Source organism: Leptonotus elevatus, chromosome 14, assembly GCF_054856555.1.
Source record: "Leptonotus elevatus isolate MCC_2025b chromosome 14, RoL_Lele_1.0, whole genome shotgun sequence".
In the NCBI taxonomy this organism is placed as follows: Eukaryota; Metazoa; Chordata; class Actinopteri; order Syngnathiformes; family Syngnathidae; genus Leptonotus; species Leptonotus elevatus.
Window position 1 is genome coordinate 13361716 of NC_141252.1, and position 14558 is coordinate 13376273.

General features: G+C 39.2%; 3 protein-coding genes across 5 annotated transcripts; 2 read left to right on the plus strand and 1 right to left on the minus strand.

Annotated features, from left to right (window-relative positions):
* Positions 1-222: 222 nt before the first annotated feature.
* LOC147163066 (histone-binding protein RBBP4) lies at positions 223-4335 on the minus strand. The gene is made up of 11 exons (XM_086095398.1): positions 4199-4335; positions 3601-3748; positions 3341-3486; positions 2565-2738; positions 2358-2473; positions 2121-2281; positions 1566-1692; positions 1409-1486; positions 1063-1197; positions 876-986; positions 223-786 (listed from the first exon to the last, which is right to left on the minus strand). Exons 1-11 carry the CDS (start codon positions 4212-4214, stop codon positions 724-726), a joined length of 1275 nt encoding a protein of 424 aa, XP_085951524.1. The 5' UTR covers positions 4215-4335; the 3' UTR covers positions 223-723.
* A 44-nt stretch (positions 4336-4379) lies between these two features.
* On the plus strand, positions 4380-7794 carry tslig1 (tRNA splicing ligase complex subunit 1). Its single transcript, XM_086094847.1, has 7 exons — positions 4380-4577; positions 5589-5613; positions 5701-5822; positions 5891-5973; positions 6218-6270; positions 6372-6408; positions 6499-7794. Exons 1-7 carry the CDS (start codon positions 4496-4498, stop codon positions 6583-6585), a joined length of 489 nt encoding a protein of 162 aa, XP_085950973.1. The 5' UTR covers positions 4380-4495; the 3' UTR covers positions 6586-7794.
* Positions 7795-8841: 1047 nt separating this feature from the next.
* Positions 8842-13524, plus strand: khdrbs1a (KH domain containing, RNA binding, signal transduction associated 1a). 3 transcript variants are annotated; one of them, XR_015097130.1, is made up of 11 exons: positions 8842-9259; positions 9735-9862; positions 10075-10191; positions 10282-10428; positions 10503-10627; positions 10708-10963; positions 11079-11155; positions 11240-11301; positions 11393-11567; positions 13171-13237; positions 13308-13524. XR_015097130.1 is itself a non-coding variant. In XM_086095290.1 (9 exons), the coding sequence occupies exons 1-9, from the start codon at positions 9169-9171 to the stop codon at positions 11500-11502; spliced, it is 1113 nt and encodes a 370-aa protein (XP_085951416.1). In that variant the 5' UTR covers positions 8842-9168; the 3' UTR covers positions 11503-12449. The 3 variants fall into 3 exon arrangements, 1 of the variants encoding a protein (XP_085951416.1); XR_015097129.1 differs by having other exon boundaries at positions 13171-13233; XM_086095290.1 differs by lacking the exons at positions 13171-13237; positions 13308-13524 and having other exon boundaries at positions 11393-12449.
* Positions 13525-14558: the final 1034 nt, after the last annotated feature.

The following is a 14558-nucleotide window of genomic DNA, read 5'->3' on the forward strand; positions in this document are numbered from 1 at the left end:
AAATCAAATACAAAGCATGAACTCTTGTTACATAAGGACTATAATTCATTTTCTTTCCACATGCCATTCATCAATGTTCTATAGTTATTGGCCTCTTTCTGATCACCGAGCTGTAGCCTACCCCTGCTGACTTTGGGCGAGAAGCGGGCACACCCTGGACTTGTTGCAAGTCAATTGCAGGACCGATATAGTGACAAATATCCAGTCACGCTACACAGCAGACCCATTTACTCCAAATATTTATTATGAATATAAGTACACAAGAGTTCAGGTGAAGCACAACAAAACGAGAAAATGCAGAGGGGAAAAGTGTATGAGATGCAACACAGCCGGAAATTTCTTACTACTTCTTTCACACAAATAAAGTGGAAACCTTCGTTATGTACATTTGTATAAAAATGGATCTTAGTAGAAATGTGTTGAGCTTAACTAACCAATTCTAGAAAAGATGAGGAAAACAAACTCAACGAAATAAAGAATCGTAATGACAAGAGACTCTTTGATGGTTTCATCACATCAGGGTTGAATAACTTGGATTGTGACAAATTAACAAATCTAAAAGAACTGGAAAAAAAAAAACTAATTCAGACTGATCACAACAGCGTGTTAGGAATTTCTCCAAAAACAATGGCGTCCAAAATGTAGATTTAAAAGAAGTGCTTATGCACCCAACAATGGAAAGAGATCATTTGAATACGAAAGTCAGAAGAAAAGAGAATCGATTCATGCTTGAACCTCAGAATCTGCTACTCCTTCAGGGTCTTCATCATTGTAAATGTTTTCAGCCTGTAGAAGAAGAAAAAAAGAATGCACATGTTTAAAAAAATTAATTAGGACAATATATCTAATTACAACTGACATTAGTTATTTATTACCATTTGCCACACTTGCATGATGTTGTCCTCCGACACAGAACAGATGACCCATGGCTCGTTGGGGTTCCAGGAGAAGTCTGATATCTTCGCTGTGTGTCCACCATGGATGAACTAATCAAAAAATATTTGTGAAGCACTTTCCATCCAAGCTAAAGGTCCAAATTAAGACGAGATTGATCCAACTGACCAGCAGCTCTGGAGGCCCATCCTCTGCATCCTCGGGAGACTGCTCCTCGCCGATCTTACTGAGGTCCCACACATTCAGTCTCCGGTCTGTGCCGCTTGAGGCCAGGATGGTTTCGTTATGAGGAGACCACTGCACCTGTTTGCACAAAAATTGGACAAATGTTACAATTCTTCTATTAGACTGGCTTACAATTAAAATGCTACAGCAAAGCTACTTACCAACATTATGTCATGTTTCAATAAATATTTTTGTGTCGGGCGCAGACATCAATGAACTCAAGTTTTGTTTTTTTATACTAGGGTCATGCTACGCAATAATCACATTGAGTCATCAAGACAACTTTTACCTGGAATATCTCATCTTTGTGAGACTCGAATGAGTGCAGCTTCAGCTTCAAGTTTCTCAGGTCCCACAGAGCCACGGTCTAAAACCACATCCACATTCACATCAACTTCCACTACTAATAGCGAAAACGGTGACCAGCGTGAAGAGAGCAAACTCACCTTGTCCGCAGAGCCGGTGGCCAGGATGAACTCGCTGTATGGATTGAAAGACAAGCAGTTGACCTCAGCAGTGTGGGCGTCCACTGCGTGACTGGGCTTGGAGGTGTTGTTGGATCGTGTGTCCCAGCTTTTCAAAGGAATAAATCATCAGGTTTGAAAACTGTTCTGAAAGGGATACTTGACTGATTGGGCCACTTTTAACAGTAAGAAGATATTTTGTCTACAATTAGTATGATAACTTCCTTATTTGTCATGAACAATTAATACCGACCAATCATGGCTCAGGTTGCTTAACAAACCCAAAAAGCAGGTGAGCCTTGATTGGTCGTTACCTATTTCTTCAGCACCGGTGATGTCACGTTCAGTTGACAGCAAGTGCAAAAAAATGTATACCTTTTTAAAAACTACATTTTTTTTAAAGGTATAAAAAAAATTATGAAAAATAATTAAGTTATCACATTAATTATAGACAAAATATTATCTTCTTACTGTTGAAAGTGGCTCAATGAGTCAAGTATAGCGTAAACGTTTACATTGCGTTTAAATTTGGCTTACATCATGAGTTTCTGGTCATCAGCCACAGACCCAAAGAGTGACTCGTGGAGCAGGTGCCAGGAGACGTCCTCCACAACGGCGGTGTGTCCCGTGAAGATAGTCTTGGCATCCACTATTTTTCCCTCCTTGGGCACTGTGCTGATGTCCCACAAGCAGATAGTCTGAAAGGCAGGTAGACAACGATAAGACACAGGCACAAGGAAATTGAGAAATGATCATTACGCTGGTCTAAATTACATGGTCATCCGAAGCACTGAGGAGGCAGCCGCTTAGGTTTGGATTCCAGGAGAGACCATAGCCCTCTTTTTGGTGACCTCTCAAGCGAAGGTCTGGAGTGCACTCTCCTGAGGGGTCTATAAAAAAAGGAACATCAATGAGGCATGACGAGGGGGGAGGGAATGGCACCTGTTCATCCAGGACTGTGAAATGTGGCCTGATTGTCACCTGGCTTGGATGGGTGCTTAGTATAATCAAAGACGAGCACATCACTGGTGGGGGTCTTGGTGGCTATGATGCAAGGATTCTGGGGCATGTAGCGGGCTCGGTTGACTTCTCCTTCATGGTTGATTTTGATCTCAATCTCTATCTTTCCACTTACAGAGCCAAAACCACCAAACTCTGCAACACAAAAAAAAAAAAAACATCATGATTAAAAATTATGAAAATAAATAATTCAGATTAACAAGTGATATATTGAAGCCAGGACCACATTACAATACCAGATCTCAATTTCATCTAGCGAGATCTTACACAAACAAAACTTAGCCCACCCCTAGCTTTCTTCTTCTGCGAATGCGGCCAATTTGACAATTTAAGTCAGATATAAGTGTTAGCAATGACATTAATTAGGGTATGAAGAGCTCCATTCAGTTAATTTTATGAAATATAATTTTACATTGTTGTCAAATAAGCTTCTCACCTTATTGTATGCATTTTTAGATATTTTTTTGACAAATTCACTTAGTTATGTCAGTCTTGGAAATGGTTCCATGGTAGCGGTACATTCACAGCATTTTTCATATTGCTTTGTATGTTTACCATCAACAAGACACCTAATGATGACTACTGCATTCACCAAATAGCTACAAGAATTACCCAGTTTTTATTATATTTAGTTTGGTGGTGGCCCATTAGATTTGTCCCCAACATCAAATATGTGCCTTGGGTAAATAACAATAATAATAAAAAAAGACACTGGCCTACATTATATTATAGTTTACCTCCTTTTTCACTGTCGTAGTGGGACGCATCGAACTGGGCATCATCATTGGGGAGCTGAACGCTAGCAATCACAAGGTGATTCTGCTCATCTGAAGTGTGTGTTCCAAGAACTAGCCTGTGTACACTGTAGTCCTTTCCTTCTGGTCTGCGAAGATAATACTATATTTCATCCCTCCATCCATTTTCCAAAATGCTCATCATCACATTTCATTTCCATGTAATTCTTTGTGATGTTTTAGTGCAGAAATTGTCCACCTACCTGGTAACATCTGGCAGCCACTGGGCAGTGAGACTGGGCCACTCCAGGGCATGAGTCATGACCAGGTCGTAGAGGAAAGGGGTGTTCTTCTTCCAAATCTTGTACTCCTCATTGATCACCCTCTCCTCCACAGCATCATCAAAGGCAGCTACAAACAGGAAAAAATAGAGCTCAACTTTGTGATATAATGCAACTTTTTCCAAAACGATACATACAGTAAATGCAGTAATAACCATGACACAGTTGGGTTACCGGCCAGACAGTGCCCGACTTCATAATTAACTCTGGTGTTCAGATAGCATTGGCAGACGTTGTTAAAGTGAACCGAAAATAAGATTAACTGCAACACAGTCGGCAACTAAAGCACAAGTGGATCAACTCATTATTACCACGCATTAGTAGGTTACAGCCTGTGCATTTAGCACGCTCGTGGCAGCTAACGCTACTGTAGCTAACAGCTAGCTTACGCGTTTGTAACAATGAAATGAGATGCGGGCAGACCCGCCAACACCGGTCCAACTAGTCCAACAATTTCGATGCTTCAGGGCTGTCCTAAACCAAGTTCTGACAAGTAAACCCGAAAAGTCGCCATCCTCACCATCTTTGTCAGCCATCTCGTCTTTGTTGAAAAGCTAATACTCGTCCAAGTGCGTATTTCAGGGGCGAGCGCTTTCAATGGCGCCAACTCCGTATACCACGATTATCCAATCGCTGTAGCGGAAATTCAACCGGAAGTGCGACACAGCGTTTGCGTCCGTGGTCCCGCCCCATCCACCATGTTGGAAACCACTTTGGAGCCTTGACAGTCTTGCCTGCGTTCAGCGACACTTATGAGAAGTTCTCTTTTGACAATCGGTACACTTTACACGACACGCCGAACAACCCCGTCAGCTAAATGGACGATCGCCAGCTAGACCTGACAGAGGCGCAGGAAAAAACCAAATCCAAGTACCCTTCAATTAACAAGAAATATGAATGTGAGTAACATATTGTTATAGTAGAAGTGCTAACTGTGTACTGTACTCCATTGCCATGGCCGTCTTTAACAAAAATAACAAGTGGGGCTGGTATGGTCTAAAAATCCGATTTATCCACCTTTGCTCAGAGAAAAAGTGAATGACATTTACTGCATTCAAAACATTTGTGTGTGCGTGTGTATGCTCATGTGAAAGTTGGGGGTGAGGGGTGTTTCTTCTTTTTATTGTACTTTGGATGTTTAGCACATTGAATTGCATTTTAACTCATTCACTGCCATTGACGGCTATAGACGTAAAAAATTAATGTTAACTATTTCTATGAGTTTAATATTTGTTTTCACTTTTGTCAACAAGAGTATGAAAACCTAGACTTTTTTTATTGTATATTTAGAACAGATATAAAATTGTGAGTTAACTAGTGAAGTCATGTGACAAATTTTAATCGCCCGACGCCCCTAATTTTTAATAATCTTTTCTTTTTTAAATCTTTTTTTTTTTAAGAAGTAAAGATGATTAAAATTAGGAGTGTCAGGTGATAAATGTTTTAAATTAGAATTAATCGCATTACTTTACTAGTTAACTCGTGATTTTAAAAAGAGAAAAGTTTATTAAAAATTAGGGGCGTCAGGTGATTACATTTTTTAATTGTAATTAATCACACGACTTCACTAGTTAACTCACGATTAAAACAAATATTAAAAATTAGGGGCGTCAGGTGATTAATTTTTTTAATTGTAATTAATCACATGACTTCACAAGTTAACTCACGATTAATAACATTTATATCTGTTCTAAATGTGCAATAAAAATGTTTCTAGGTTTTCATACTCTTGTTAACAAAAGTGGAAAAAAATGTTAAACTAATAGAAATAGTTTAAATGAATTTTTGACGTCAATGGCAGTGAATGAGTTAATGTATGAAAGGTGCTACATAAATACAATTCGATTGATTGATTGATTGATTGATGTCAATTCTGTCTAAAATTATGTCCATTTGTCCATTTATTACAGACTTGGATCATACAGCAGATGTACAGTGAGTGTCCTATATGTCACGGTTCATACACAGTTTTAGGTTTTCTGTCACTGTGATTGATGTTATCATTTGATGACCCTTTCTAAGAATCCACTCGTGGGGAGACTCACTGGAGGAAGCCTTTGAACAATGTGCCATGGGCATGTTTGGATACATGACGGACACCGAAACAGTGGAACCCACTAATACTATAGAAGTGAAGTCAGAAGGTGAAGAATCTGAGTGTATTCATTCTGTATCTGTACAAATAGTAATGCTTTCCTCCGGACATCTACAGGGGACGACTTGGAATCTCTGCTCTTCCACTTTCTCGATGACTGGCTGTACAAGTTTAGTGCAGATTTGTTCTTTATTCCCAGGGTGAGTATGTTTCTCTAACTTGCCTAAAGCCTAAATGCAACAAAAACAATCAGTTCTTCTGCTAACTGCAAGACAGAGAGGTCTGAGAATTTTGCATTTAACACATAGCGAAACAATTAGCCAAACATGAATTGTTATACAGTGTTGGAATTTGCATAACAAGTCGATAGTGAATTTCTAAAATAAAATTTTAATTCAATTGTTACAATCTTTATTGTGGGTTCTTATATCTTTCTTCCAACAGGAGGTCAAAGTTTTGTACATTGACAGAATGCATTTTAGGATTCGCTCCATCGGGTAATGTTGACCTCTTCATGAAAACGTTACCTAAAATGTACCTCACAATCATATTTCTCCCATCTTTCTTATCCTGTGCCCCCATCTTTTGTGTTTTGAAGGTGGGGTGAAGAATTCTCGCTGTTGAAGCATCCACAGGTACAAATCCTGACAAAAAGTTGCTCAGAGACGAATGGCAAACTGATAGAAAAACGTGACAGAAAATATGTTTTTTCCCCCCCTTCCTAGGGTACAGAAGTGAAAGCCATTACATACTCTGCAATGCAAATCCACGATAAGGAAAAAGCAGAGATATTTACAATCATTGATATCTGATACTTCAAGAAGTTGATTACGCGACTAGTTCATCGGGACTGGAATACACTATTGGCCAAATTTAATGGCCTTTTTATGTAAGAAGTTGATCTCTTAAATGTAAAATATTATTTGCTGCTCTTGGGTTGTATTAATAGTTTATGCAGCGTCAGAAAATTAATCATGATTAATTGTTGATATGATAATCACAATGTTTTGTTTTATTGAAATAATGATGCCTCCCTTTTAAGTACATCAATAATGAATTGCCATCCATCCATTGTTTACATTGGTCCTAATTGGGGTCATGGGTGAGCTGGAGCCTATCCCTGCTGACATTGGGTGAGAGGTGGGGTACACACTGCCAGTTGCCATTGCCAGTCAGTTGCAGAGCACAGACAAACAACCATTCATGAAAACCCATGCAAGCAGAAGGAGAGGATGCTAACTGCATTCCATGCAAACTCAGAGTTGATGTGCCAGTCAAGGGTGGCGTCTGCTTTTAGCCTTAAGTCTGCTGGATGGGCTGCAGCTCCTTGCAACCCTGAGCAGGATAGGATTTATAGGAAATAGATGGAGGGATGGAAAATGCACTGTTTTATTTTTTATATATAATTATTCATTTTGTATTTTTTATTTTTTTTTTATATCTTTGCCCACCTGGGGGCATGTTCTCACAGCTCAACAGTGAGGGGTAATTGCGATTTCCTGGAATGTAGTTCAAGTGATTATAAAAAGTAAACACTTGCAGAAATGTATAGAAAGGAAGTATTTATGATTTTTATTGTTGACAAATAATGTGAGAAGTCATCAACAGGATCAGTGTTTTCACATATATTACTATCATATAATCAACATATAAACAAAGGTAGTTTGAAAATGTTATTTCAGATGTATCAAGTAGCCCAGGGGTGGCCAAGTTCGGTCCTCAAGATGCACTATCCAGCCTGTTTTCCATGTTTCTCTCCACTAACATACCTGACTCATGATCAGGATCGTCATCAGGCTTCTGCGAAGCTTGCTGATGAGCTGATCATTAGATTGAGCTGCGCTGAAGCAGGGAGACATGGAAAACAGGCTGGATAGTGGCTCTCGAGGACCGAACTTGGCCACCCCTGAAGTAACATTATTGGCTCGCTATTCAAAAAGGTTGCTGGCCCATGTTGAATTTGCATATTTTTGTTTTGTAGCTACTATTGTTAAAAATAATAAAATTTGAAGGCAGTTTCATGAGTTGTTTGAGTGGTTCTAGTGACACATTACTATTACTGCAAAAAGCGATAGTTACTCTAGTTTGTAATTACAGTAGTTTCTCTTGACACTTAAAATACAGTGAGTAAAGTAAAAGGAGGGGGCTTGGCCAATACAAAGGGGGGTTGAGAAAATAATTGATAAATATATTTAAAATATCAAATTAAATGCTGGAGGAGCTAAACTGGGGCTACACAGATTTGTGATGGTGCTAAAAAAAAAGAAGCTCGGTGTAGCGCCATCCCTGACAGCGCTGTACATGTAACTGATTAAAATATGATTTTCTAACTAAAACAAACAGCTCCATACATCAACATTTAGCATACAGGAAGTATGTATCAAACACAAGTACAGTATTCTATGTTGACTATAAATGTATTATTGCTTTTACATTTCAGAGTTTGTACTTTTAAAAATTTTAAGTACCGGTACAGGATTTGAATCAGTACTTCTGCCTTTATCAGTATTTTTTTTTTTAACACAAGTAACTGTATTTCTGCTTTAGTACAGATTGTTAGTCCATTTGCAACATTTGGTTTAGTAGTGTCTGTGGTTTACATAGATTTCATACTAGTATTTGTACGTTTTATGGACAATTCCAAGCATCCGGGCATTTCTGATATTTCTGCAATTTAAAGGTGAAAAAAGGACATATTGTATTGCTTTTGCTTGTGACTAGCATACAAACAGGGTATATTGTTATAGTAGTCAAACGACATTTCATATTTTGAAATCAAAATGATTATTACAAATCAACAATGATCCAAAGCCCAATGGTTTTCAATGAGCGGAGAGCTTTCTTTCACCAATTAAGCCCGCCATTTTGATTTGTGAGGTGTGATGTAAGTTGTCCAATTGACATAAAAATGTGATGTCACAATTACAACATATTTCAATACAGTAAATAATTTTAGCGGTAAGGGACATGCGGTTAATTTTTTTTTTTAATTTCTAATTACTTTTTTATTTGAAGGTTTTGTTTTTTAACCATTTTTTGGGTGGTGACTTGACTACAACGTCACGTCCGGCGCCTGCATCTCTCTTTCTCCTCTCTCAATCAAATACAGCTGCGCCATCTCTTCTTTGTCCGTCGACGAAAAGCAACAATTCGCTGCAGAGAAACAACAGGACTGAATTACCACGTCGCTGTTCAGCACAAATACTTTTTTTTTTAATAGCATTTTCCGCTCACTGTTGTGGCCTGAAACCTCAGCGAAGCGAGGGACACAACGTTTTTTTTTGCATTGAGTGGTGTTCGCGAGGTTCGAGCTTAGCCAGTGCTAACAAAGGCCAATTCGAGTCCGCCGTCGAATACAGTTGGTCGCGTCAAGGCTTGTTCACGAACACAGCAAAATGGAAGACACAAAATACCTACCGGAGCTCCTAGCCGAGAAGGACAGCTTGGATTCATCCTTCACTCACGCAATGAAGCTTATTTCTGCAGGTATGTTTATTGGACTCGTGATTAGCTTTGGGGGCCTAACTGCTAACATGCGGCTTGTGGCCTATTTTTCTTGAATAATTGAAAAGCGTTGAGATTGACAGACGAACAATGGCGAATTAAACACGGTGTGTTTGTAGGTCAGCACACACTGCGTTTTGATTTCTAAAATGTACTCTTCTTAAATTATTACCAACTGTACTTGCTTGTGGTTCTTTTTTTCTTGTTACCGCCATTTTTTTGCGTGCCGGTCGTCGAGCCAATGGGTCTGGGGTGTCTTTGTAGTGTGCTTAGTTAGCATTAGCAATCGTTACTTGACTCTGTTTTGCCTAGGAAACTATCCACATATTTAATATTGACTGTTCATTCATTTGCTCTTTGTTCTTCTTGTCCGAATATTGATTTGTAACTCTTTGAGATGTTGCATGTCCTCTTGTCTTGGCTTTTTGTGTACGCATTAATTGTTCTCCTTCGGCAGAGATTGATAGGATCCAAAAAGGTGAACCCAAGAAAGAACAAGAGAAAGAGAAATACTTGGACCTCTTTACGACAAAGACTCTCCAGCTCAAAGAACGTGTACTTATTCCATCCAAGCAGTTTCCTAGGGTAAGTCGTTTTGTAAAATACAATGCTGATATTCTGCAGTCTTTGTCAAAAAACTTTGTTAATGATAGTGTTCACTAAAGGTTTTTTGCAATGCGGTCATTTGAAATGAGGTCATGTATCCAGGGTTGTAAGCTGATTTCTGCATGAGCAAACTTGACAGCTTTTGCTTCTTCTGTGGGAGGGTCTGATTTACTTATGTTTAATTCCACAAGGTCAACTTTGTCGGCAAGCTTTTGGGGCCACAGGGTAGCACCATCAAGAGGCTGCAAGAGGAAACTGGTGCCAAGATTTCAGTTTTGGGTAAAGGTTCCATGAGGGATAAGACAAAGGTATGCATGCGATTTAGATGATCGACATTTCTTAATGTATGACTTGCCTTATGAACTTTAGTTGTACTACAAACTGAATTGTGCTTTTAGGAGGAAGAGTTGCGGAATGGCGGTGAAGCAAAGTATGCTCACCTTGCATTGGAGTTGCATGTTTTCATTGAGGTGATGGCACCCATCCCAGATGCCTACCTTCGCATGGCTCATGCTATGGACGAGGTCAAAAAGTTCCTGATTCCCGTAAGTCACTCGTATTTTACAACCTTCTGTTGACTTGAATGTGTGCTATTATTTTAACAAGAATGTGTTGTTAGGAACCTGGTGAGTATGACCCATATATGGACCCTCATTTCCTGAATGGATCTCATGATGGGTCAGCCAGGGGGCGTGGCGGGCATATGGGAAGAGGCCGAGGTATGCCACCAGGTGCTGGGCCACGGTAAGACTCGTGCAAGTAATGATTGTCCTACTGTGGCTCTGTTGTCACTAAAACGCTAATGTATCGGCCCGTTCGCACAGAGGGCGTGGACTCCCCCGCGGCGGTCCTCGTGGAGGTATGCGCGGTGGTGGACCGCGAGGAGGAATAAGCCGAGGCAATTCTCGAGGCGGGCCGGCCAATAGAGGTGGGCCCGCAACGGCAAATCGAGGGGGTTCTGCCTCACGCTCTAGACCCCCTGCAGCCGGGGCACCAAGGATGCTCCCCGCTTCTGCCCTATCCCACCAGCAGGTTCCCCCTTCAGGCTCCCAAGCCAAACCCGAGTCCTATGAAGCCTATGTAAGCTATTAGACATAGCTTTCTTATTTAGACGTCCCAATAAATGGTTTATCAAACGCACGTCTTGACATCTTTTTGCCATGATAATGTACTTGGTGATTTATCTTCCTTCCAGCCTGCTTATGAGGATTCATATGCAGAGCCAGCCTATGAGGGATATGAAAATTATTATAGCCAACAACCTGTGCCCACGTGAGTGACTATTACGACATGACCCCAACAATCCAGTTTATTGCATTCCAATTCAATATATTTGCATTTGAAATCTCTTTACAGGGATACTGAATATTATGACTACGCTCATGGAGAGCCACAGGAAGCCGCCTATGAGCAATATGGTAAGTATTCAACACGATGCATTCTCCTCCAAATGTGAGAAATGGATCAATGTATTGATTGGTTGTCTTAATTCCCCCCCACCCCAATCAGGCCAGGAGGACTGGGAGAACACATGGTCCGCCTCTGCAGCCGGAGGCAAGGCTGCTCCGGCAAGGCAGTCAAAGGGAACCTATAGAGAGCATCCCTATGGAAGATTCTGAGCAGCTACTGGTAGAGAGTTGCGATGGCAACTGTCTTCGATTGTAACTCGCGTAAAGTTTCAAAAGTAATTTCCATTGTTTTTCTCCCCTTTTTATTGTTTAGTTTTTTTATGGTTTCACATTTTTAGGACATATTTTGTTGCATGTGTCTTGATTTTTTTTCCAGGGGTAAAAATATTTGTCGTTAACTTTCTCCATTTAATAACTGTTACAATTAGTAGTTGGCAATTCCAGCGTAACGAACCTTAGAGGCAATCACGTTTTAGCAAAATTTGATGGTTACGTTTTAATGTTATCATACCAAAATTGTCGCGGTGAATGAAAATCTAGGCTGTGTATTATAAAAAAGGAACAAAAGAAAATAGCGTAATTTGCAGGCAAAAATAAACCTTGTTTTATGGTCCAACACAAATCTTACATCATACAACTCTTTCTATAAAGTCACGTAAATCTTATGATGATGAAATTTCGCAAAGGAAAAATATGTTTTATAATCTGATTTGTCATAATTGCAAAAATACTGAAAGCCAACCAAGTTCAATGTGTGTACAGGAGGCTGCAGCCTCCTCAATATTTTGTACATAACTGTAGGACAACATGTATGTTGCAAGTCACGTAAAAAGTGTGTACGTTTGGCTAAATAGGATTCTAAATGCGTATATCCAAATGTCTTTCTGCATTGCGTTGTTTCAATAAAGTGTCTAGTTTCAGTTTAAACTTGAGTTAAACGTGGTATTTTGCTTTGTTGTACAAAAAAAAGATTTCCGTTGGTGAACATGTAAATGAATTTCACGCTGAATAAGCTACATGTGAACTGTCAGACTGATTTTTCTTTAGGACAAAACAAAACGGTGTTTTGACATTGAGTTAGGTATGTTTTTTTCCCAAAATTTCTAAACTACACTTGTAATGTCACCTACAATAATAAAGCTCATCATTCCACGAGATATGGTCTGCCAAATAAGTTGGACTTGATGATATCCTGCTTGAATATGTATTGTCGTCAACCTTTAGTGTATCTGCAACTAGAAGGCGTCAGCCACTTGAAGTAACTGAATCTCAACAGTATTTCAAACCAAGCTTGCAGGGGTCTTGACTTTGATGCAAAGTCATGATGGCTGCTTTTTTATAAAAGACAAAAATCGCAGAGGGGAGGATTCTAAAAGCCAAAAGATCGCCACATGAAGGTAAAACTAACCAACTCTCATCTATTAGATCTTTGTTTTATATTGTGCCACGTCTAAGGTAATTTATTGTCAAAATGCACAAAAAGCTGTTATCGGCTATTCCGAGCAAAATAAGATCAGAAAAAAAATCAGATTGTTGTGATGCAACTCTTGCTTAAATTAAAATCAGTTGTAATTTACTCCCAATACCTTATCCTGACAATTTCTGTAGATTGTAGATGGATGAAAATAGTCAATCATAATATATCCTACCTAATACATGTATAGTAATATCCCATATCGATGGAAATTAGTCCATAATATATCACATCTAACAAATACATGTGCTAGCAATACCCAAATAATGACCAAAAAAAATGCTTGAGTTGCATAAATATTAAGTTCATGTTAGATTTATTTGCATGTTTGCTTGTGCGAGTGTGAATTCTTGTTCGGTGTGCATGTTTGTGTTGCCGGGAGCTCATTTTGTTTTTTTTCATAGGTTTGTAGTGAAATGTCTCAATGCTGGAGACAAAACTGCTTCCAGTCTTCCTGAGCTATGATGGTCGGTAAGCGAAAATTGTAAGGACATGCATTGCAGACAGAAAGAAACTGACATTTGCTGTGCTTCTTCAACAGAGCGTTGAAATGTCCTTTGGGAAGAGGAGTCTCTGCAGCAGGGAAGGCTGCTTTGATGTCACTGTACCTGGACTTCACTGAGGAATGTTTACAGAGGAGACAAGTCATTTTGTTCGCCTATGAGGAATTTTTGATATACAGTATATATATTTTTTTACCTGTTTAAAATGGTATTTTCAATGTTAATAATGACTTTAATAAAGTATGTTTATTGTGACTAATGCATCAGTGACTTCTCACAAAGTAGAGAATGCTGTAATTGTGTCCGGCTAAAGTTACGCTGTTATGTTTTCACTGTACATTTCAGCTCTCAATTCTAATTGTCAATAGATGAACATCTTAGTCCACTGGTGAAAAGAAAAGCGAAATATAACCGTGCAGTTGAAACTGAATTGTCACGTCAAGTGCTACCAGTTTGATACATACTGGAATTTGTTTAATGAGTCAAAATGTCAATATTCATATATGACGATTCCTCACAATAATTATCAAACTGACATCAATAGGCAACTATTTACATTAATCTCTTTTCAAATGACCACTTTTACAACATTTAAAGAAAATCACAATATCGCATCACTGGCGAGCTCATTTTGGAACGGCTGTGTGATCCTTGTAGGGGTGGGTACCTGATGATGCCTATGGGCACCATGTTGGTGAGGTAACCCCCAAAATGGCCCACGTCTCTGTTTGCAAATCATAAGGATTCGTTAAATCCTTTATTGATACTAGTTTAAAAAAAATATTTCACAATATGTTCTGACCGGCCCAACTATTCCAAGCAGTAAGCTGCGTTGCAAAATCTACCGCTTTTCAACAGTATCGGGAGGAGGCCATTTTGCCTGTTGCTGTCGACTGAAAATGATATCTCAGTTCAACGGGGCTCAGGTTGTGACCGTCACATGACCAAACCCAGAAAACAGGTGAGCTAGCTGTGATTGGTCGTTACATAAAACCTTACCCTTAGGCACTGTTGTGTCATTTTCGACACGGCAAATTTGATACAGTATTACATACGTTCAAAATCCGATTCTAAAAAAGTATTTTGCTGCTTCATTTATATTCCACAAATGCAATATTAATCAGAATGCCGTGTTACTATTTACACTTTCATTACTAATGTGTCCTATATTTTTGTCATTCCACTTCTTGCTGTCACTAGATGCACTTATATCATAACACAACGTTTTCTTATAGTTCAATGGCACCGGAGTGCGTTTATTTTGTCACAAACACAAGAGGCGGGGCACT